At 40.5% G+C, this 25813-nt stretch overlaps 1 protein-coding gene across 12 annotated transcripts in view; it reads left to right on the top strand.

The window, feature by feature from the left end:
- The window catches only part of CFAP20DC (CFAP20 domain containing), a 182754-nt gene that overhangs the window by 125962 nt on the left and 30979 nt on the right, over positions 1 to 25813 (top strand). For all 12 annotated transcript variants that reach the window (XM_077821929.1, XM_077821928.1, XM_077821931.1 and 9 more), the window contains 2 exons: positions 5972 to 6175; positions 18989 to 19050. In XM_077821929.1, the coding sequence (XP_077678055.1) occupies positions 5972 to 6175; positions 18989 to 19050 (266 nt within the window). The remainder of the gene's footprint in view (positions 1 to 5971; positions 6176 to 18988; positions 19051 to 25813) is intronic.

Genomic DNA, 25813 nt, shown 5'->3' with positions numbered 1-25813 from the left:
AATGTAACCAGACAGTCCCATTTTAATATGATTGTCACTGGTAACTAGTCTTTATATATTCCATGTTGAAACATGTTTCAGTGTTCTGAGAATCCAAAAGAAAGTGAAGTAGCTTTATGACACAGGTAGTTTCATGCAAAAATGAGAGTTTACATAGAAGCAGTGTCTTCTGTTCATCTCATACAGAGCACTGGTAAAAATGCTTAAGCAACTCTTAATGAAATTGATTGGAAAACTACTTAGGAAACTTTAAGGACCTGGTTGCTTGCAATGTTTTATTCATGTTTTAATAGAGTTCTCTATTATTATGGTCAAATATTTTTAATTAAGAAGGAAGTACAGCCTTCTGGGTAATATTGAAACCATGTAGATAGCTGGTAATTAAACTTTTCCGCACGTATAACTGCATTCAAATAATACTGAATAAATCACATGAACCTAGTACAATGCAAATGTCATTACATACATCTTTAAACTGAAAAAAAGTCTTTAAATAACAGGTTTTGTCAATCCAGCAAAGTTCAGGCACTTAATAAATGTTTCTTATCATAAGGAGAGGATATACAGAAACACAAGATAAACTTTTAATTACTAACTGAAGTATTCAGTTTAGAAAAATTTAAGTGCATGGCAAAAATATTTTTACATCAAAAATGCCTTATAAAATACAAAGTGAACTTAATTTCAAATTCAATTTTCAAATTCTCTCTTTGAAAATCAACTAAGAAATGATGAATCCTATCAAAGCATTATGTGGTGGGCATCTGAAGTGGCAAAATAATTTCCCCCAAACTTTGTTTTATTTAATAATAAAGAGGTTATTGTAGGGAAGGATAAAGGAGAGAGAGAATGAGCCAGTCCTCTCTTCTCTAAACGTTTTAATTGCCTGAAAAATAAGTGTGTTACTGGGGAGGGAAACCAATTGCCAAAACCTTGATATTTTCAGATAAGCACAAAAAGATTCAAAAGACAAAACTGTGCTGTGTGTTTCGAATTCTTATAAAAAGATTCCAAAGTGTAAGCTCTTTCTGTAGAGACTTAAGAGAAGAGGCAAATGTCAGGACAAAAAGCAGTTTCCCCTTAAGTAAAGGGGAAGGATAGTGAACATTCTATTATTTGAGCTCTGAAAGAGACTGCAGGTGTTTCATGAGTTCATGCCATCTGAATAACTCCAGGCCAGTCAGTCACTACATAGGAGGATTGACAAATATGATGGAAGTTCCAATAAAACAAAAAGTTAATCAGTGGGAGAATCGACAGAAAAGCTTTTAACAACTTCAGCAAGATTAATAAAATAGATATTTACAGTAGCTAAAGCTCACATGGATGATTGACACAAAAAATGAAAAAGCAGGTTTTTCACACTAATGTCTTGATGTTACTAATAGAACCTCAGATTATTGCATACGTATTCTATTCTGTAAGGGTCTAGAGAATCTGGCTTATGCTATTGTAGGATTAAACTGTGGTGATAGTTATCACATACTACAGGAGTAGAGCCTGGAGCTAAAAATACAATGTTAAAATGTTCAGGACAGTTACCCAGAAATCATAAGAATGGATGCCTTTAAAAATAGATTAGAAAGACTATCAGGTGCAAAAATTCCTGGATTAAAATGTGTCCAGATTCACAAAGGTGAGTAGAGGGCCAGCCCTAGATCAAATAGCGCCCCAGGCAAGGAGCGTCTTTAGGAGCCCCCCCCATTTGTTAAACTTTTGAATACCTTATTTTTATTGTATTTGTAGTCTATTTCGCGACTTTGCAGGATTTACATGCCTGATTTATTCCTGTCATATAAGATGATAAATTTGCATGCTAGGATCTGTAAATCTGTATTTACATCTCACTGACTGGCGATGCCCCACCCCATATATACCCATGGGGGAATGGCTGACAACATTCTAGAAGGTTTGAGGAAAATGTAGTTCTCAGAAAGTCTGGAAGGCTCCATGAGATTCTACAAAGGTCCAGAACGTTCTAGGAGGTCAGTGAAAAATGAATCCACCTACGGAATACCGGAAACATGTTACTTCAAACATTCTATTTTCCCTTTTGCCGCTAACAACAAAACCAGGTTGCCTGGGTCACCTGCCCCTAAATCCAGCCCTGGGTGAGTATCACCTCCTCAGGTAGGAGACCTTATCCAGTTCATCAGAGAAGTATAGAGAGAATTGATTCAACTTCTGTGCAATATTATGAAACCAAAGTAATCTCCCCATCAGGACAAATATAGCGACTTCTGCACTGATTTCCTAAAAGTCACTGGTTAACCATAAATGTTTGAGACATCTGAACATTCTGAACAGAGAGAAGATTGTTTAAGTCCCATTGCTTTTCCACACTGGACCGAACAAGGGAATTCTTGTAGATCACATTTAGTCTCAAGTGGTAACAGTAATCTTCACATTCACATCCCTGACTCCTGGATTCTGCAATGATGTAAAATCTTGTGGACCATGGAAGACTTGCCAAGACTACTTGGCTGGCTGTCTCAGAAAATAGTGTCCCAGTGTTTAAGACTATATTGTAGGAAAATCTGATAATCCAAAGACCTGTTCTCTATAGAGGAATATGGCAAAGGGCTTGAGATGTGTGATAAAAATGGAGAATTTTTAGCGGTAAGACTTTAGAATTAGATGTCATCCCCTAGTGCCCTTTCATTATAAACCCTGTATTGTAGTAATATCTTGACCACCTCAGATCACTTCAGACTGAAACTTGGCTTGCTGGTTGTCAGGTTGCAGGCACATTTCTTTTCCCCCTTTCAAAATTTGTTTAAATTGGTTCTGTTATTTTGATGCAAATCTTCTTTGGATCAGAGTGTCAAGCACTTTTTGACAGTGATGAAAGAGGCTTGGACTGAAAAAAAACATTGTAATACAAAATTTACACTTTTTAAAATAGGTTAACATAAATTTATTACTAAAACTGCCATTCCCAAGTGCAAAAGCCACTCCAGGTGCTTTACAATATAAAGGCACTCTAAAAACAAACACTCTGTAAAAACATTGATAAATTGTATACATATGTAACAAACTGAGGTGGTCCAACACAAGACAAAAGGCTGGCAGAGGTGATGGGGAGGTTAATAAAAAAGGGTAAAAAGACAATAAATACAATAACAGGAGCAAAGGCAAAAGACACAAAAAGAGCCAAAATTATATAATTGACTATAAACTTGGGGAAATGGACAAGGCTTATTTCGTGGTTGTATGTTTCAGAAAAACTGCAAAATGAGTGTATATGTGCACTTGAAAAATTGAAAAGCTGAAAAACTCTAGATCAAAGTATTTAAAATGCTTTTGGGGCAGGAACTTTGGCTTTCTGTATGTGAATACCACCTAGCTCTTTGTGGGTGTTGTACATAAATAATAATAATAATTAATAACAATGGGCAAAGAGACACATACCAAAGCTTTGTCATTGACTTACTAGCTGTTTTTCAAACAGTTGAGGGGGCAGCAAGTTTAAATGTTCCAGCTTACAAAGCCTTTTTCAAGAATGAACTGCCAGGAAATAACAACTAGTTGTCAACTCAAAGAGATCTTGATGTTCTGAAATATATTTTGTCTTGTATATTTCAGCTTTTTGGCATTGTGATTTTTAGAGTTGAGTGCATTTTGCTGGGCATAATTTCGGGCACTGTGACTCCATCAATGGGCTCAGGGCACTGTAGGATTTTTTTTTTCAGTGCTATAATATGGAAAGTTTGAGCTAATGCAACAGTCAGGCTCAAAAAATTGTAAGGTTGGCCTAATTAGATGACGTTTTCAAAAATAATAAATGGGTTCTCTTTATTTGCTTCTGGTTTTTGAGTCTGACTGTTGCATAGCATCCAAAAATTACAAATGATTTAGCTCAGACTTTCCTGATATTATAACTGTAAAACAGTGATCACCCTTAAAGTTTCATTTGCCAACAGAGATCATAATTTTGTTACTGTAATTAAAACAGGAAATAACATTATCTTGGACACCATTGGGTGGTAGCTGTTGACTCTTTAATGGTGACCACAATGCACAAGTAAAATATGCTATGTACCTACTGTCTTTGAAACTGAATATTAAAGCAATAGCATTCTAGAAACTGAGTTAAAAGTAAGGTCATGTCTGCTGTGTGATCATCTTGTTAAAAAAAAAAAAAGGTGAGGGGGGTTGTCCCTGAGTCCTTCATCCAAATTTCCGTTACCCCTGTCGTTGTGTAGTGTGCTGCATGCTGTGTAGTTGTGCTTCAGTACACAGGGCCATATCCCAGCACTCATTTTTATGAGGAAGTGGTGTACTATCCCCATAATCCTGCAGTGTCTGGCTCTGGACTGAGCTAATTGATCCTGAGGACAATAAAACCTGGAGTGGAAGGGGAGCTGAGGAACAATAATGCTATTCCTGTCAACAACCCTGTATTCCATAAAGGACTCTTTACCAGAGGTACTGGTAAGCATCCAAGACAAAGGAAAGCACCACATGGAGATCTAAATCATTTTCTTTGTTGAGTGATATGTAATCATCTGTAGTGAAAGTGATCCATTTTACAATTGGTTGCATGTGAAAAGCTAAGCAGTATGGGTACAAATCTAGGCGATCCGATTTCCCTTTCTTTCTTGATCTCTTTAAAGAGAGGGGAAGTTGCTGACTGTGTGCAAAATCTTTTGAAACTTGTATATCTTAGGCGTCTGCCCTGTAATTGAGCCCATATCATCTTTTAATAAAACAGGCCCTTAGATGTTTACAGAAATTTTTAAAAGCAAATGTAAAGCTTATTGAAGTTGCCAGTTTGATGGCATTGGAGGCTGATGTGTCTCTCAACACAACAAACACAATATAAGTGTCAAGGCAAGTTTCCTTGCGCTGCCTCACCAGTGTGCCTCAAATCCAGCCTGATGGGACTGCCTGTCATGTGAGAGGTAACCAAAACATCACTGGTGAAATTACTGATAAGGATGACAGCAATTGTTACTTCTGATGTTAAGATCTGTTCATAGGAACTGGACTACGATCACTAACGCCATTTGTGGTACTGAAGTGGGTTGCAGCACAACATCATGTTATAGGAATTTCAAGTACCTGAAATCCTCGCCGTTATTTTGGATTCACTTTTTAAGTAAAAATTTTTCGGTCACTTTTGAAGCTCCAATGAACAGCTCTTTAAAAAATCAAATGAAAACCCACCTTTGAATGAAATGGAAGCTTCAGCAGTCCCCCTTAGTTCTTAGATTTCCTCTTTTGGGAAGCAGGTATCCCTGCAGCCTCATTTAAAAACTTTATTTTTCACTGAAAAGACTATTTCAACACAGGTAATGGTGAGCTTTCACATTTCTGTCATAGAGGTTTCCATGTGTGCCACAGGTCAGCCTCACGAATGTAATGCAGGCCACACAATAGCTAATGGAGGTTTGCAGCACTTTAGAAATCCTATGAACCAACCTCTTTTAAGTGATCAAAAACATGATGAACTAAAATGTACATTTTAAAATAAATGTCACTTTATGCTACCAAGTGGCCAATATATCTTTCCAGAATCCAGATCTGTCTTAAAAACCCTGTGTTTGCTATAGTTTGTGTGAAACTACATACATTTTCTTTTTTGTGACCTTTATGACACCATGGTAAACATGTGGTTGAATCCAAGTTAAGTTACCTTGATTTTTTTTGTCTAAACCTTATTGTAGTCTCTATGAGGAACAGCAGATTCACCATGCACTGTTGATTCAACCTGCCCTCCATAGCAGTATTTGTTTTTATGTTGCTTCTTATCTATGAATCTGTGGAAGTATTTATGCTTGATCTTCAGAGTGGAACCAGGAGTCTGTTCATTAACCCTGTCTACTAAATATTTTGCTTTTCTCCTTCTAGGTTAGCTTCTTCTTGAAAATATATTTAGGCTTATCCAAGTGATCTGTTTTGTTCATGTATTCTCTTCCATTATCCTTTCTAGATTATTAACTGTTGCATGTGCAATTTTATTTCATAGGAGTATGATTGGAGAAACTACCAGCCAAGCATATTGAGTGCATCTGAACTACAGATGTTGGCTAGTATGAAGAGACAACAAAATGAAGAGCTAGAGGATAATGGGATCTCACACGGACTGAGTGCATCTCAGATTGACAACTGTAATGTCAGCATCAGTACAAGCAGTGATGAAACAACAACCTGGAACTCTTGTCTCCCCCCAGTAAGTTTAAATCTTAGAGTGCTCTAAAAATGTTTAAATGAATGTTCAGAAAAAGTCTTCACCAATTTTGAGGTATAACAACAGAATAACATTTCAGCAGTCATACAGAGATACTTACAGAAGCTAGCATAAAGTTAGACAATTCTTAGTCCATTTATCTAAACACTTCTAGTTTTTATTTAATAGACTCATAGACTTTAAGGCCAGAAGGGACCATCATGATCAGTCCAGCGGTTTGCTGCCTGCAGGTTGCATGCGGCACAATTAGCACACAGCCCAATTAGCTCAGCTGTGTGCTAAAGGCCAGCCCAATGGCCTCACAGGGTTGGGGGTGTGGGGCTGCCATCCAGCCCCACACAGTGGGGATCTGGGGTCCAGGGTTCCTGGCTGGCCCCATGGGCTCCAGGATCTGGGGCTGCCGTCCAGTCCCACAAGCTCCAGGATCCAGGGCTGCCAGCTGGCCCCATGCGGTGGGGGTCCAGGGCTCCTGGCCAGCCTGACGGAGTCAGAGGCTCCCGGCCAGCTGGCCCTATGGGGTAGGGGGTCCAGGGCGGGCAGCCTGCCAGCCCTGTTGGCAGGTGTCTGGGGTCCAAGCTTAGAGTTTGGACTGCGCCTGCCCTGCCACCCAGCCCCTGTGGCCCAGTAACACATTGTGGCCCGCATATGTTCCCGGCTGCCCAGCAGAGTGGGATCCGGGTTGCCCCGCCACCCAGCGGTGTGCAGGTATGCAGCCCACAATGATAAATAAGTTGAGAACCACTAAGTTTAGTCTGGCCTCTTGTACATTGCAGGCCACAGAACCTCGCCCACCCACTCCTGTAATAGACCCCTAACCTCTGACTGAGTTACTGAAGTCCTCAAATCATGGTTTAAAGACTTCACGTTACAGGGAATCCACCATTTACATTAGTTTAAATCTGCAAGAGACGTGTTCCCCATGCTGGAAAGGAAAGCAAAAATCCTCCAGGATCTCTGTGAATCTGACCTGCAGGAAAATTCCTTCCCAACCCCAAATATTACAGTCAGTTGGACCCTGAACATTTTGGCAAGACCCAACAGCCAGACACGTGGGAAAGAATTCTGTAGTAACTCAGAGCCCTCCCCATCTAATGTCCCATCACCGGCCTTTGGGGATATTTGCTACTAGCCATCGCAGAACGGCTACGGGCCATTGTAGGTAGTTTCATCAGACCTTCCCCTCCATACATTTATCAAGCTAAGTCTTGAAGCCAGTTAGGTTTTTTTTACCTGCACTGCTCCCTCCTTGGAAGGCTGTTCCAGAACTTCGCTTCTTTGATGGTTAGAAACATTCATCTAATTTCAAGCCTAAATTTGTTGATGGTCAGTTTATATCCATTTGTTCTTGTGTCCACATTGACGCTTAACTTAAATAACTCCTCTCCCTCCCTGGTATTTATCCCTCTGATTTATTTATAGAGAGCAGTCAGATCTCCCCTCAGCCTTTGTTTGGTTAGGCTGAACAAGCCAAACTCTCCTCTCATAAGATATGTTTTCCATTCCTTTGATCATCTTAATGGCCCTTCTCTGCACCTGTTCCAGTTAAAATTCATCTTTCTTAAACACAGGAGACCAGAATTGCACACAGTATTCCAGATGAGGGCTCACCAGTGCCTTGTGTAATGGCACAAACACTTCCTATATCTACTGGAAATACCTCACCTGATGCATCATAAGATTGCATTAGTCTTTTTCATGAGCATATGTCAAGGTTCCTTCCCCACTCTGAACGCTAGGGTACAGATGTGGGGACCTGCATGAAAACCTCCTAAGCTTACTTTTACCAGCTTAGGTTAAAACTTCCCCAAGGTACAAACTATTTTACCCTTTGCCCTTGGACTTTCGCTGCTACCACCAAACATCTAACACTGGTATTATTATTATTATTAGGAAAGAGTTTGTTTGGAAACGTCTTTCCCCCCAAAATCCTCCCAAATCTTACCCCCTTTTTTCTGGGGAAGGTTTGATAAAAATCCTCACCAATTTGCATATGTGACCAAAGACCCAAACCCTTGGATCTTAAGAACAATGAAAAAAGCATTCAGTTTCTTAAAAGAAGAATTTTAATAGAAGAAAAAGTAAAAAAGAATCACCTCTGTAAAATCAGGATGGTAAATACCTTACAGGGTAATTAGATTCAAAACATAGAGAATCCCTCTCGGCAAAACCTTAAGTTACAAAAAGACACAAAAACAGGAATATCCATTCTATTCAGCACAGTGTATTTTTCTCAGCCATTTAAAGAAATCATAATCTAATACATACCTAGCTAGATTACTTACTAAGTTCTAAGACTCCATTCCTGTTCTGTCCCCGGCAAAAGCATCACACAGACAGACCCAGACCCTTTGTTTCTCCCCCCACATCCAGCTTTGAAAGTATCTTGTCTCCTCATTGGTCATTGTGGTCAAGTGCCAGCGAGGTTATCCTATCTTCTTAACTCTTTACAGGTGAAAGGGTTTTTCCTCTAGCCAGGAGGGATTTTAAAGGTGTTTACCCTTCCCTTTATATTTATGACAGCATATCACATTGATGGCTTATAATCATCCTGTGATCAATCAGTACACACAGGTTTTTCTCTTCCTCTGTCATTTTCAATTGGTAAATCCCCAGCTTATAGCAAACATTCTTGTTATTAGTCTCTAAGTGCATGCCCTTGTATCTTCCACTATTACATTTAATCTCATTTCTATTACTTCAGGTTTCAAGGTCATCCCAATCTTTTTATATGATATTCTGGTCATCCTCATATGGCCAATACCTCCCAACTTTGTGTCATCCACAGATTTTATTAGCACAGTCCCACTTTTTGTGGCAAGGTAGTAGTAGATGAAACCATAATAAACCTTGAAAATGCCCTGTGGATAAGAATTAAGACAGAACAACCCTCGGGTGTGGGTCCAGTCTTGCATTAGTTGTCCCTCACCATAAGTTATTGAGACCTGAGTAATGCTCTAATTTATGTAACTACCAGCAACCAAAAGGGAAAATATATGAACTGAGATTTGCCAGAATGCAGAATCATTATAGCAGTCTTCCATAATGAATGATCAATGCTACATTTCAGCTTTGTGGTGGGCTAGAGAGTAGAGGTTTAAAGTGAACAGAAATGTATTGATAAATTTGTTACTGTCTTAATAAAAGCCTGATTTACAAACTAGTATTTTGGGGGAGGGCAGATAAATATAGCTTTCCTCTAATTGTTCATAACACACTGACACTGTGCACTTCCTTGCATCCCAAGTCCTACATATAGTTTTCTTAGTAGACACTTGATTAGACCCATGCAAAGAGCCTGATCCTTAAGTGCCTACTCGCAGAAGCAGTCCCGTTGAGCTGAATGAAACTGCTTGTATCAGTAAGTCTGCAGGATTGGACCAGTAGGTTTCAGGCAAATGAAGAGCATATAAAACTCATTAATTTTTAAGCAATTATCAGGAAATTGATACGATTATTGAGACCTGTCAGGCTTGGTTTTACATATATTACATGATTTAAAAAAAAACCTTTTACTATAAAATGTATTTCTCCGATATTTAGCAAAGCATGGTGTAAATGCAAAGAGTTTTCTTTGATCTCACTACTTTGATCATCTTCTGTATGTTTCAGACTAAAGTCTTCAGTTAAAGGATTTAGATATAGCTAATTAGTCATTTAAAATTGTAATTTGATATAGCTGTAGTTACTCAGAATATTCTTTTGTGGCCATCTCTGCCTACATAAATCAAACCAATAAGGAAATGTAGTGAACTTTGGCAGAGGCAGATTTTTCAAGGTTTCTAACTTAAGTCCAAATTCAATTAAAAGTAATATTTCAAATACCTGAATCATGCAAGACCCAAGTAATGAATTGGTGAGTCTTATCTGTGCAACTTTGTGTAGTCGTCTGCTCTACTCTCTGCAAACTGGGTCGTGGGGTTTTAAAATTGTTAGATTGTAGTGGGAGGTTTTTTTGTTTTGTTTTAATTTAGAAAGTGAATGTAACGTTTCTGAAAAATGCCAGATGGACATCACTAGAAATGTTATGCAGTGTTGCTGTAGCCGTGTCAGTCCCAGGATGTTAGTGAGGCAAGGGGTGTGCGGTCATATCTTTTATTGACCCAGTGTCTGTTGGTGAGAGAGACAAGCTTTCGAGCCACAACTGAAGGAAGAGCTCTGTGTGGCTTGAAAGCTTGTCTCTCTCACCAACAGACATTGGGTCAATAAAAGATATTACATCGCCCACCATGTATAACTGGAAATTGAAAAAAGAAAAGGAGTACTTATGGCACCTTAGAGACTAACCAATTTATTTGAGCATGAGCTTTTCGAGCTACAGCTCACTTCATCGGATGTGCATGTGCATCCGGTGAAGTGAGCTGTAGCTCACGAAAGCTCATGCTCAAATAAATTGGTTAGTCTCTAAGGTGCCACAAGTCCTCCTTTTCTTTTTGCGAATACAGACTAACATGGCTGTTACTCTGAAACCTAGAAATTGAAAGTCTTCGTATGTCCATCCAACCCCTTCCTTACACTCCCCTAACAACATACCCCCACCTAGGGGAACATCCTGTAGCAATAAAATGGTAGTTTATATCCATGCCCATTCATTCAATTATTATCTTTTTCTGAGCGAGCTGCCAGGGTGCCATTTAGTGCCAATTTTGATCATAGATTTTGGGGTGTGGATTTACATCTATTAGAAACTGGTCAGAAATCATCAACTGTTATATACTTATGTATTTGGAAAGAGGGATAATGTACTTGTATCACATGACGATGATGAATTACTTCGCAGTCCATTCGTAACTAAGGAGGATGTTAAACAGCAGTACTAGGGATAAACATTTTTAAAACATAAGGTCTGGATACCTTGCACCAATAGACCTAAAAGCGTTTGCTGAAGAGCTCTCTGGGCTGCTGATGTTAATTTTTAATAAATCTTGGAATACTGGAGAAATATCAGAAGGCTGGAAGAGTGCTAATGTTGTGCCAATATTCCAAAAGGGCAGGCAGGATGATCCAGGTAATAGGCCAGTTAAAATCCCTGGCAAAATACGGAAAAGCTGTTACGTGATTCAGCTGATAAAAGCATTAAAGGATGGGAATATAATTAATGCCAGTCAATATGGTTTTATAGAACATAGGTGTAGTCAAATGAACCTGACTTAATGTTCTGATGAGGGCATACTGTCACAAAATAAGGTGGTGGTATGTTCTATAATTAGATTTCACCAACCCAGTAACAAGTGAGAACTCCTGGATCACTATACCAGTCTTACCATGGAGTCACAAACAGTCCCCTTAGACTCTCCAATCTATCTTGCCACTTGGACTGAGTGATAATGGTCACTTACACCAAAAATCATATCACATTTAGGTTGCTCCCAGACCCAAGTCTAGTCATTTACCCCAGATTGATTGGTACCAAAGATTTTACACCAAAGACAACACTGGTAGCCAATTCTATAGTTGGTAGCCAATTCTATAGCCAATTCTAAAGGTTTCTTCGCTAAGAAAAGGAAATGAGAGTTATTGAGAAATTAAAGCAGGTAAAATATATGTACAGGTGAGTCGCAGTCTATAATTCCAAACAGCAACAGAGATGTTGTAGTCTGCCAGTTTCCCAAAAGTCTCTCAGGGCTACCCAGAATAATTCTTTATTCAGTTATTCCACCTTGTTAGAATCCAAACAGTCCAGAGATGAAGGATCTTTCCCTGAATCCCTACTTATAGCTTCTTCTCACAGAAAACAATTTGACAGGGTCACTACCCACATTGGCTCTTCCTTTGGTGATGGAGAATGAGGAATGCATTTAGAGTCTTTGACCTCCAGGTATCACACACAATCACCACTTGCTTTGAAATTAGCGCTTTTCTGTTAAAGTTCTTCATTTGAATTCCACAAGGCCTCTTGTTCATTCAATGGGTTATTTAATTACAGGATATACATAATGTAAATGTTTACTACTATGATATCATAGGATACAGATAAATGAAAACAATGCAAGTAACACCCCATTAGTTTTCATGGAGTTTAAACACCAAATACACTCTTATACATTTAACAATCACTTTGATTTATGCTAATATACAAGTGAATTGGCCTGGCTTCCAATCATCATTTGTAAACATTCAGTGAGGCCTGGGGCTTTGGCATGAGCTGACACCTAGTTTGCCAGCATCACAATGAGATTACATGGTTGGCTGATAAAGGTAGATTCATAGATTCATAGATATTTAGGTCAGAAGGGACCATTATGATCATCTAGTCTGACCTCCTGCACAACGCAGGCCACAGAATTTCACCCACCACTCCTACAAAAAAAACCTCACACCTATATCTGTGCTATTGAAGTCCTCAAATTGTAGTTTAAAGACCTCAAGGAGCAGAGAATCCTCCAGCAAGTGACCCGTGCCCCATGCTACAGAGGAAGGCGAAAAACCTCCAGGGCCTCTTCCAATCTGCCCTGGAGGAAAATTCCTTCCCGACCCCAAATATGGCGATCAGCTAAACCCTGAGCATATGGGCAAGATTCATCAGCCAGATACTACAGAAAATTCTTTCCCAGAAAATTCTTTCCCAGGTAACTTGGATCTTACCCCATCTAAAACCCATCACAGGCCATTGGGCCTATTTACCATGAATATTTAATTACCAAAACCATGTTTTATAGTTTTATAGGTAGTTTTATAGCGGTAATTAATATACTTAGGATTTTGTACAGCACTTGATTTAGTACTGTATGACATTTTCATTAACAAATTAGCACTATACAATATCAATAAAGCACATTTTAAATTGATTAAAAACTGGCTAACTAACAGATCTCAGAAAGTAGTTGTCATTAGGAAATTATCAAATGATGCAGGGATCAGTTCTAGGCCCCATGCTATTCAACATTTGTATCTGATGTGGAAGTAAATATAAAATCACTGCTGAAGACACAGAGATTGGTGGAGTGGAAAATAATGATGAGGGACAGGGAAGTCAATCAGAGTGATTTAGACCTCTTGGTAAGCTCAGCACAAACAAAATGTGTTTTAATATAACCAAATGCAGTTTAGGAACAAAGAATGCAGGCCATACCTGCAGGTTGTGGGGGCTGTATCTTGGAAAGCAATGGCTCTGAAAAAGATTTAGGGATCATAGTGGACAAACAATTGACCATGAGTTCCCAATGCAATGCTGTGGTAGAAAGGGCTAATGTGGTCCTGGGATGTATTAACAGTGAGTGGTGAGTAGAAGCAGGGAGGTGATTTCACCTCTGTGTGTGGCATTGGTGAGACAGATATTAAAACATTGCATATAATTCTGGTGTCCACATCTTAAACAGGATGTTGAAAAATTGGAGAGGGTGCAGAAAAGAGCCACAAAAATTATTCCAGGGTTAGAGGAAATGCCTTACAGCAAGAGACTTAGCATCAGTCTGTTTAGTTAATCAAAAAGAAGATTGAGAAGCGACTTGATTACAGTGTATAAGTATCTTCACAGGGAGCAAATACAAGGTACTAAAAGCTTTTCAGTCTGGGAGAGAAAGGCATAGCAACCAGTGGGGGAAGCTGAACTCAGACAAATTCAAGTTAGAAATAAGGGACATATTTTTAACAGTGAGGGTGATTAATCCTTGGAACAAGGTTAATCTCTTGATATCTCCAGATCAAGACCGGATGCCAGCCTGGAAGATGCTTTGGTCAAACACAAGTTATTGGGCTCAGTAGAGGAGTAACGGGGTGAAATTTAATGGCAGTATATGCAAGAGGTCAGGCTAGATGATCTAACAGCCTTAACATCAATTAATCTATGAACTAATGTCTTAGCTAATGGACAGAGTTTTCATTGAATCCAGACATTAAGCAGAACTCAAATGTGCAGTAGACTTGTGCTACTCCATGGTCACACAGGGTAACTGACAGTTCAAAATTCAGCCTATTCGGAGTCCGTGTGGAGCTCCCTTCTAAAGTGAGCAGGAAGTGTTCGCAGACTGTTCTGCTCTCTTCCCTGCACTGTGCTGCTGTATGGCTACAGGTGAATGTCACCCTACATAAATAAAAGCCTGCATTTCTTCAGCTTCCATTCTGTGTTGAAGTTCGGAATTTGTGTAACTAAAAGCTAGTTCGTATTTACACTGGGATTGATTTTCATCAGTCCCAAAGAGTCAGGGGAGCTGCAGATGCTAAAAATCAGGACCTTAATAAATATTATATTTATGTGCAAACCACAGAAAAGCTACTGTGTACCTGCATCCATCTTCCATTTGTACACATCGGCATGGTTCATCTGCACAATGTATCGGAAACAAATTAGAACTAATCTGTACATTATACTTTATAAAATTAAGGACAATCTGAAAAACTGTTCCTGGCTATGATTAACCTTGAGAGATTACTTCATTTCTAGGTAGTCTTCTTCTGTTGATTTAAAGCATTAACGTCTTTTCCTCTCTATTAAATTGATAACGTTTTTGCAAATCATATTCCTCCATTAAGTCTATTCTTATTTTTCCACAAAAATTATCAACAGCTCTTCCCCAAAAGGTAAGCCTTTTTGTTCTAAATGCTGGGTAATTTTATCCCTTGATGTAATCTATAGCAACAGCACCACCAGAAGGCATATTTTATCTCTTTCATCTTTGGAATACACTGTATTTTCTATAAAGTAGTATAGCGTATAGGTATGTTACCTAGTAAACGTATGTAATATTTTACTTGTAACATGTTTTTTGTGACTTTAAATTTTCCATCATTTTGCCTGTTGTAGTCTGATTTTCAGTTTCATTTAAAAGATGCCCATCTATTTTTGGCTTTAATGAGGTTCAAAAAAACCCTTCTGAACTCCAAAGGTATATAGATCATATTGCTAAGTTGCAGTTAAAGCAAATGAACAGATGTTCTTATACAACTATAAAATTGATATACTAAAAACTGAATTTTATGGCTAATAATAGTTTTCCAAGAACTGAAATGTAATATCTATGCTGTCAAAAGAAATTGTTGAAATATAAGTTGTTTAGCAGCTGTTCTAAACTGTGACAGCCCAAAAGGAATAAAATAGTTTTAGGTACTGTACATTACCCAGCATAGCTGTCAGCTGTAGATATTTTTTAAAACGTTGAATTTTGCCTTGAAGGTGATTGATTCCTAAGGCTTTATAAAATGTGAAAATTAAAAATTGCTTAGATTCCAAATCAGTAATAGAATATTTATGTAGAATTAAAAAATACAAGTATTTTAAAAATGAAAATATTTTACACTGCATCCCGCCTGACCTTTTTCAAAGAGATGAAATACACATACAGGTGTTGCACAATCCTGTGGAATATTTGCTGCTGTACACTTCATCCTCCTATTCCAAAAAGTCAAAATGTCTGTTTCTGGTCTGCCTCCACCCAGAAATAGACCTACCTGGCAGGCCTTGCTGGCCCCATTTCTCAGACAGTTGGTGCCAGTCAGTTTTAGACAGCAGTGCAGCATTCGCTGTCTGGAGATCCTCCACATCCCCTTTGTCATTCTGTCTCCAACCTTGTGAGTTGACGAGTACTCGGCCAGATTGAAGCAGCTTTCTTATCTCCTAGACATAACAGCAGTGAAGCTTGTCTCTCACAACAAACAGTGCTCAGGGCTGTGCTCCATATTCTTCACAGTAACAAAAAGAATCTGGGGAGGGGGTCTTGGCCATCTGATTTCTCAAAAGCCAGAAAAGATTAATGAAGATGAAATTGAGGATGGAGACTGGCTTGCACTATCATATATAAAGAAAAGGAGGACTTGTGGCACCTTAGAGACTAACCCATTTATTTGAGCATAAGCTTTCGTGAGCTACAGCTCAGAAGTGAGCTGTAGCTCACGAAAGCTTATGCTCAAATAAATGGGTTAGTCTCTAAGGTGCCACAAGTCCTCCTTTTCTTTTTGCGAATACAGAGTAACACGGCTGTTACTCTGAAACTATCATATATGTGTCCCCAGCAGATATTGATGTACCTCGCAGAAGCTTATCTGGATGAGAAGTGCTATATTAGAGCTGCTGCTTATCTGTGAATTCAGATCCAACCCAATAATCGTCCATTTTTTGGCTGCCCCATGAAAATTGACACTGTCACTACATAACCATGCATTTGTTCTCCACTCCCGAGCATGTTCACAAAGGTAGTGGTAGTGATGATTGCTATTCTTAAGTGACACACTTACCACAGCATCATCTCCAGGGGCCTCTCAGGGTCTCTAGGCACACAAGTTCACAATAAACTTAAAGGACTGCACCCCCTCTCTAATGCTAGGTTTCTTGTTCTTATCTGTGTCAGGACAGAAACGCACAGTCCTTCCATTCTTAGGGTATGTCTACGCTGCACACTCCTTACGGCAGTGTGTAACGTAACTACACTGCATGCCCCCCCAGCACTGATACAAATAGTAGTGTAGATGGTGAGGCACTGTTTAGGCAAGTACCGTAAAGACACACCTAGACTCTTAAAGCGGTTGTTCTCAACCTGCAGCCTGTGGGCTGCTTGTGGCCCAATCAGCACACGGCTGCAGCCCATGTGACATCAGCAGGGCCATAACTATGGCAGGGCGAGGGGCACTTGCCTCATGCACAGAGCCAGCAGGGGGCGCAAAAATGGGGCGATGCAAGTTTGGACCCAGTGTCAGTCAGTCCGTCCCCCCACCCCAATCAGACCCAGCAGCATTAGCAGGAGCCCAGGGTGCTCAGCGCACCCGCAAGGATCCCGGGTTCAGTGACCCTGGCTGGAACAGGCTCCCCAGCACTGAGATCTCAGCAGCAGGCAGGCAGGACAGGCTGCACAACTGAGCTATGCGCAGCAGAGGTAGAAGACCGGCGGGTGCGGGGAAGAGAGTGCAGGGGGCTAGGGCCATGGGGAGGGGGATGCCACTGGTACATGGAGGACGGACTCTCGGTGGGGGGGCTGATGGCTGGGGGCAGTCCGTGGATCGGGGGCTAGATACTGGGGCACAGTCCCTGAATGGGGAGGGGGTTGAGTGGTGGAAGAGGCAGTCCTTAGGGGACTGGGTGCTGAGGCAGGTGCTGGGGGACAGTCCCTGGGTGGGGGACTGGATGGTGGAGGCAGAAGTCCTTGGGGGCAGCATTCTGCCCGGGACAGGGCACCCTGTCTCTGCAGGGAGATGTGTGCCAGCCCAGTGTTGGGGGGGGGGGTTCTGGATGCTTGGGGGACAGTCCCAGGAAGGTTGGGTGATTGGGAGCAGACTGGGGAGGGGCTGTGGGCAGTCCCTGAGTGAGGGGATTGGGTGCATGGGGTGCAGTCTCCGGCTGTTGCGGGGTGGGCCAGGGGCCTCCCTACCCTAACTTTGCAGGCAGGCTCTGGAGCCGTGGTCTCTGGGAGCTCAGCCCAGGGCGGAAGTGAAGGTGGCAGTACGCCATGCCACGCCTCCCTTACAGTCAATTAATTCACGTTAACAGTTAATGCTTTGACTGACTTCGCTCATTTAAAATGCTCTTGATAGACATTTGGCAGTGCTGAAATGAAAGGAACGATATCGATTTGAGTCGTATTGCTGACATATAACAAACACTAAACCTTTTTTGGTTTTTTGGGGAAATGTACAGGTAGAGTATAGATATACGGTAGAACCTCAGAGTTATGAACACCTGTTACAAACTGGCTGGTCAGCTACACACCTCACTTGGCACTGAATGATGGGTTTGGGACTGACAGACAAAGGGACGGGGAAGAGCAAAGATGGAGTTCAGGGAAAGAGGGCCTGGAGAAGCCATGGCTTCCCCAATATACACTCTGTATACACAGTTTGACCAGTGAATCAGTTTTTTTGCTGTGATATGGACATCACTCCCCAGGGACATCTGTTTTATCACATCTGGATAAATTCATGGAGGTTAAGTCCATTAATGGCTATTAGCCAGGATGGGTAAGGAATGGTGTCCCTAGCCTCTGTTTGTCAGAGGGTGGAGATAGATGGCAGGAGAGAGATCACTAGATCATCACCTGTTAGGTTCACTCCCTCTGGAGCACCTGGTATTGGCCACTGTCGGCAGACAGGACACTGGGCTGGATGGACCTTTGATCTGACCCAGTCTGGCCTTTCTTATGTTCTTATCTCTCTCCACTTCCAAAAATCATGTGAACATACTCGTTTTTTTAATGTTGGTCCCTGTTTAAGATGCTGTTCCTTTAATAAAGCTGCATGTTTGTTTTTAATATTTCTCATTTCATTGTGTATTGATAATGTTTGTGTATGGTTATGTTTTAATTTGTCTGTGTCATGCCCTGAGTGCTTTGGGTGGAGCTGAGTGCTTTGTAAATGTAATGATTAGTCTTCTGTTACCTTGCACTGAGACAAAAATATATTCCTAAAATTTAGAACTCTTGGATTTTTTTATATCAGTTTGTGAACATTCGTTTTTTATGTCAGATACACTGTTTCTTTTAATTAAAAATATGATCCAAATTATATAACATTAAAACTGAGTAGGATACGTCATGGAGATAAACACTGATAAACTAGAGTCAACGACATTTCAGAGGATTTGCATCTACTTTGTGCAAGGTGATCAAATCTCATGTAAATGCTTATACTGTAACTCAGTGTACAACGTATAGGCATATCAACCAAGAAAATCATCAATTTAAAATGTACTTTTACAAAATTGGAACCTGAATACCATTTTTGAAATTCCACCTCAGTGATGAAGACCATAGAATTCTAATATATCAGACTCTACAAATATATCGTTCCAAAAGGATTCTCTCCTATACCTCTAGATATATTGAAAAAATATTTGCACAGTTATCTTCTCACTACTGTTTTTTGTGTTTTCCACAGCCTGTCAATCAAGGTCATCACTATCAGAAAGAAATGAACCCACTTGCTCATTCCAATCCAAGGTAAGATTCTGTTTATGGGTCAGGCAGTGAGAATTCAGTTAGAATATTCTGGCTAGTAAATGTGTCTTTCATTGATTTCATCTTAAATCATTTTTTCAATTGTTACCTCTTCATAGAGTTTTCCCACCGCTCTTTTTCTTCAGAGTTCTATAATATTGCAGTGCGACCACATTATCCCAGAGTGCAGGACAGAACTCTACTATACGTAATAGCCATCTGCACATAGCGTCATGCATTCAATGTAACCGATGTAGTCCCTGATCCTGGGAAGTGGTGCATGACACAGTAGGACTTTGTATGCACATCACATTGCAGGACTGGGGCTATAGTCATTTGGGGGTGTGGGTTGGTTTGCGGGGGGGAGGGCGGATTGCATTCCTTGTAGTCAAGGAGCCCCATTCTTCACAAATGATACATGATTTTAATGTTATGGAGTTAGACAGGACCTTTAGTTGCACAGCACTTTCAAGAGTAGAGTATTATGTAATAGTACTGGGGCATTTGCAGATTTAATCTGTCTGTAATGTATATAAATTATTCAAGTTTGAAGTTGTGCCTCTTCCCATTGTAGTCAGGACCACAACTCCCCTTGGTTTCAGTGAGACCTTTTGAAAGCGAGAGAGAGAGACTTGTCCACCATCAGAAACCTCTTAAACTACTGTATCTGTGAAATCTTACAATCGCTTTGTCACCCCACTGTTGAGCCTCCGTGTTGACCAGTAGTTCAGACAGACAGCTGCGTCTCATTTTTCATCTGACCCCAATGATGCTCTCTTTGCTTTCCCAATGCTTGGCCAAGACTGTTTTCAGATTAAAGCAAGTTGCATGAAGTTTAATCTATCTGAGCAACATGTAGGTCATGCTGGTGGGGCAGGGAAAGGATCTCAGGGGTGTGATATATTCCTCTATTACTAAGGAAGTCTGTTTGCCTTGTTTCAGGATATTAGAAATCTGGGGATGCTTCTGGTGTCCGGTTGTCAGTAGTAAAGCACGTTTTCCATTTCTGTTCAGCTAGGTGTTTGCAACCATTTGTTTCTCAGGCCTGGATTTCAGCACTGTCATCTATGCTTTTGTTACCCTAATGTGATGTGCATGGGACTACTCTTGAAGATCACGTGAAAGCATCGGCTAGCGCACTTGGCAGCTATTTGCATTCTTGGTGGTCTTTGCTTCAGAGAGCGTATTACAGCAGTTATTTGTTAGCAGGCCTGGGTTCCTCTTCTCTTTCATGTGTACATCAGGATGTTGACTTTGGTCTACAAAGACCATAGATAGCTTGGGACCTGCTTACCTATCCCAGCTCCCCAGATATAAATGCCAGGTAGCTTGTATGTGGGCATTCTGGGTGCAGGGCCCTTAATTCTGGGATTGATTTCTCTCTCTGGTCTGACAGTGCTCAAGTCTTCTATCTTTAGGGCATGGCTCATGGTTCACCTCTTTTTGCAGGCTTTTTCCCAAGGGAAGGGTGAGTAGTTCATTTGTAAAAAGTCATTGTTACAGTATATGAAATGTTGTGCATATGCTCAAACACTTTAGTGCCAGATGCATTTTATATACTGAAAAACTTAATAAACTCCTTTATCATAAACATAAGATAAACATTTTTAATGTACCAGGTCAGGTTAATATGTTCAAGAAAGTTAGTTTGTGTTTTAGTTTGTGTGATTCAAAGTCAAATTTTCTGGGCAAAAATTACTACCAGCTTTTGTACTGCTGTTTAATCTATCACACAGTAATCTTTAATTTTTTTACAAAATCATTTTTGACAAATGTGGGCAATCAAAATACCTGTAAAATACCTGACTTGCAACTGCCTCATAAATTCAGTATCCCTTCTGAACTGCCAGAAAGGCATTATTGGGCTGTAAATATAGAAGACAAAATTTTGAGGTCAGCTTGCATCAGGATATAAAAACTGGAGAAGATGTATGTAATGCAGAAGTATTTTATAGCCTGTGACTGAAAAATCATGATTCACATTGTTACATTTTATTTGAAGATGGAAAACTGAGAAATGTTGTTCACCATGGAGGAAAGGGGGACAAGTAAATTAGAAGGGAGATAAAACTGATGGTGATTCTAAAATGAGTGAAATCCTGAACTATTCTTTAAAACCAGTTTTAACAAGCGGTAGGGCTTTGGCTACACTTGCAAGTTAGAGAGCATTAAATCAGCCCCGGGTGCCCTAACTCCTGAGGTGTCCACACTGGCAAGGCACGTAGAACACCTGGACTCTGCAGCTGGAGCGCTCCCAGTAATCCACCTCCACGAGAAGCATAAAGCTTGCTGTGCCCCAGCTGAAACGCCCGGGCATCAGTGTGGACAATGTGTTGCATTACTGCGCTGTGATTGGCCTTCAGAAACATCCCGTAATCAAGTGGCCACTCTTCTCATTGTTTTGAACTTGGCCGCAGGCATGCGGATACCCCCTTTCAAAGTTCCGTTTCTGACAGCTGGCTGCTTATCTGCTCTGGGACAAAGCAAACGGTTACTGTGGAATGCTGCTGCTGCCTAGGGGGGTGGGTGGGGGTGTGTGTGTGTGTGTGTGTGTGTGTGGTTTCAGAGGGGTAGCTCTGTTAGTCTGTATCAGCGTGTGTGAGAGAGAGAGAGAGAGAGGTGGGGATGAGGGAGCACTTAAGGACGGTAAAGTCATTGAGGAGAAACTAAATGAATTCTTTGCTTCAGTCTTCACAGCTGAGGATGTTAGGGAGATTCCCAAACCTGAGCTGTCTTTTGTAGGTGACAAATCTGAGGAATTGTCACAGATTGAAGTGTAATTAGAGGAGGGTTTGGAATTAATTGATAAACTTAACAGTAACAAGTCACCGGGACCAGATGGCATTCACCCAAGAGTTCTGAAAGAACTCAAAGATGAAATTGCAGAACTATTAACTATGGTTTGTAACCTGTCCTTTAAATCAGCTTCTGTACCCAATGACTGGAAGATAGCAAAAGTAACGCCAATATTTAAGAAGGGCTCTAGAGGTAATCCTGGCAATTACAGACCGGTAAGTCTAACGTCAGTACCGGGCAAATTAGTTGAAACAATAGTAAAAAATAAAATGGTCAGACACATAGAAGAACATAAATTGTTGCGCAAAAGTCAGCATGGTTTCTGTAAAGGGAGATCATGTCTTTCTAATCTATTAGAGTTCTTTGAGGGGGTCAACAAACATGTGAATAAGGGGGATCCAGTGGACTTAGTGTACTTAGATTTCCGGAAAGCCTTTGACAAGGTCCCTCACCAAAGGCTCTTTTGTAAACTAAGTTGTCATGGGATAAGAGGGAAGATCCTTTCATGGATTGAGAACTGGTTAAAAGACAGGGAACAAAGGGTAGGAATAAATGGTAAATTTTCAGAATGGAGAGGGGTAACTAGTGGTGTTCCCCAACGGTCAGTCCTAGGACCAGTCCTATTCAACTTATTCATAAATGATCTGGAGAAAGGGGTAAACAGTGAGGTGGCAAAGTTTGCAGATGATACTAAACTTCTCAAGATAGTCAAGACCAAAACAGACTGTGAAGAACTTCAAAAAGATCTCACAAAACTAAGTGATTGGGCAAGAAAATGGCAAATGAAATGTAATGTGAATAAATGTAAAGTAATGCACATTGGAAAAAATAACTCCAACTATACATACAATATGATGGGGGCTAATTTAGCTACAACTAATCAGGAAAGAGATCTTGGAGTCACCGTGGATATTTCTCTGGAGACGTCCACGCAGTGTGCAACGGCAGTCAAAAAAGCAAACGGGATGTTAGGAATCATTAAAAAAGGGGTAGAGAATAAGACGGAGAATATCTTATTGCCCTTACATAAATCCATGGCACACCCACATCTTGAATACTGCGTACAGATGTGGTCCCCTCATCTCAGAAAAGATATACTGGCATTAGAAAAGGTTCCGAGAAGGGCAACTAAAATGATGAGGGGTTTGGAACGGGTCCCATATGAGGAGAGATTAAAGAGGCTAGGACTTTTCAGCTTGGAAAAGAGGAGACTAGCGGGGGGTATGATAGAGGTCTGTAAAATCATGAGTGGTGTGAAGAAAGTGAATAAGGAAAAGTTATTTACTTGTTCCCATAATATAAGAACTAGGGGCCTAGAGGTTGTGACGGCTAGGACTATAACAGGGTTTAAAAGAGAACTGGATAAATTCATGGAAGTTAAGTCCATTAATGGCTATTAGCCAGGATGGGCAAGGAATGGTGTCCCTAGACTCTGTTTGTCAGAGGGAGGAGATGGATGGCAGGAGAGAGATCACTGATCATTACCTGTTAGGTTCACTCCCTCTGGGGCACCTGGCATTGGCCACTGTCGGCAGCCAGGACACTGGGCTGGATGGACCTTTGATCTGACCCAGTCTGGCCGTTCTCATGTTCTTATGGGTCTGCTGCTGTCTGAACTTACAAAACAGCATGCTGACACACTCTCTGCCCCTCAAAACATGCTGTCTCTCCCCCCACATACACACAACACACTCCCTGTCACATCCCACCCTCCCCCCCATTTGAAAAGCACACTGCAGCCACTTGCACACCGGGATAGCTACCACAATGCACTGCTCTTTGGGGCATTGCAAGAGTTGCTGATGTGGCCACGCCGGTGCGCTTCCAGCTGAGTGTAAATACCCAGCAGCGTTTTCCCTGCTGTGGTCTCCGAGGGCTGGTTTAACTCCCAGCACTCTACATCTGCAAGTGTAGCCAAGCCCTAAGAAAAAATGTGTATGTGACCTATATAGAGGGGGGAGGTAAGTCAATTTACTTACCAGTCCTCTCTTTGACTTAAACTGTTAGCACAGACCATGAATTCCTATCCTTGAAAGAGACTGTAGCTGGATTTTCTATAGGATCCCTCTAAATACTAAAAGTGGAAATAATAGATTCACTTTCTTTCTCTTCTTGGGAATCCAGTTTTCCTCTTCACCATAAGACAGTTATGTGCACACACAATTAATAATTTCAAATTCTTTTTTATGACTAACACTGCAATGATAAACTGTTACAGCACAGCAGTTCCAATGCAGCTAGCTAAACTAACATCATTAACTAGAGATTTTTTCTTTTCAAATGAAAAATATAACACAGGCCTAACCCCCAAAATTGTTATAAATCAGTGGTTCCCAAATTTTAACAACCTGTGGACCCTTTTCAATAAAATGTCAAGTCTCACAAACCTCCTCCTAAAAATGAATATTTCCAGGTATTTTCTCCTTTACCTGAGTATAAATTATAAAGGCAGTGATCTTGGAAATATAAATTTTTTTATGACATGCTTATGACACACTGTTATTAATTATTATTTATCATTACAGTATTTTTATTACATTATGAAATGGCAACACTCTTCCAAGATCTCACTTTCGTAGCTTGTATCATAAGACAAGGCTCCTGTGTTTCGTCAAGAAGTATCAGATGTGAAAGAGCAGGAAAGTATTTAAGAAGCCAACTCAAAGACTTCCTCCTGCACAAGCATTCAGGTCTTGAGCAGTCCAAGCAAACAACACACGTTACATCAAAGCTTAAACTTGTTCTTCATAATAATTTTAAAAACAATACTAGCTGCCTATTTAATTTTAAAAACAGCAAAAAATATCCAACTCCCTTTCCATTTCTTTTAAGGAATCTTGAAGTTTAAATCTCCTCAGTGTGATAGATCTACTTGCTTTTATCTGCTTAGAAATCTTGGAAATCTAGGGGCTCCGGGATACTGGCCCCGGGGTTCCTAAGGACAGCTCTGTCCGCCATTAGGGAATTTTCCCCCGAGAACCCCCTGTAACATTTCGTGAACCCCTCCAGTTTGGGAACCACTGTATTATAAATAAATACAGAGATTGGGTCTTCTGACAATCAGGGATCTTCTGCTTTCATGTAGGCTCACCCTGGGTATTCTATTGACAATTAAATAAAACAGTTATACTTCATAAATAGTTGTTCAACATTCATGACATGGAGCACATACACAACTTCACATAAGAGAAAAAAAACTTGACAATTACTGCAGCTGTTAGGCTCACGCACTGTCGTTGGTTCAGTGACATAATATACCTCACAAAGACATTTGGCCTCCAATCGTAAAGGAACAATCACAGATGTCTTCCCAGTCTCAATTCCACTGACTTGTGTAAAATTACAGGAAACCATTTTGAGATCCAACCCACAGATTTAAACTGAGTTACCTCTGGCAGTTCAATCTGCTCCCTGAAGAGTTGGGGGCGGGGGCATGGATCTGACTGGTGCTCTGCCAGTCAGGACACAGGGCCATGCTTTGTGTCTCAATAACATATATATTCACACAAACACAAGCACCCGATTTACTTAATTCTAAGCTTGCTTCTTAGAATAACGAGACCAAGGCGGCAGCCTTTTAGGCTAATAGCAAACTTCCCTATCCCTTTAACTATGACCCATTGCTATACTTATTTTTCTTCTTTGGACTAAGGACTTTAGAGATACTTTAACTTATAACTGCTGCAGACCAATAAGGTCCAACTAACCTGTAAAATTACAGGAAACTGTATTGAGATCCAACCCACAGATTCCGTATGGGTTATCCCTGGCCGTTCTGATTACAGCAATAAGTTATTGGCCGAAAACCATGAAATAAGAAAAAGAAAAGGGGGCTACATTTGGACAGTTGGGAACTATCTAAATCCTCATAAGCAGGCAGTAGCTGTTGCAGAGAAGCAGGGAAGAGAATATTTGAAAAAGGGATATATGCTATGTAGATTAGCGGGTGTGAATGATATCCAACGTAACG

This window comes from Eretmochelys imbricata, chromosome 7, assembly GCF_965152235.1.
Source record: "Eretmochelys imbricata isolate rEreImb1 chromosome 7, rEreImb1.hap1, whole genome shotgun sequence".
Taxonomy (NCBI): Eukaryota; Metazoa; Chordata; order Testudines; family Cheloniidae; genus Eretmochelys; species Eretmochelys imbricata.
Note: the sequence above shows the minus strand (reverse complement) of the source record. Positions and strands in the feature narration are given on the sequence as shown.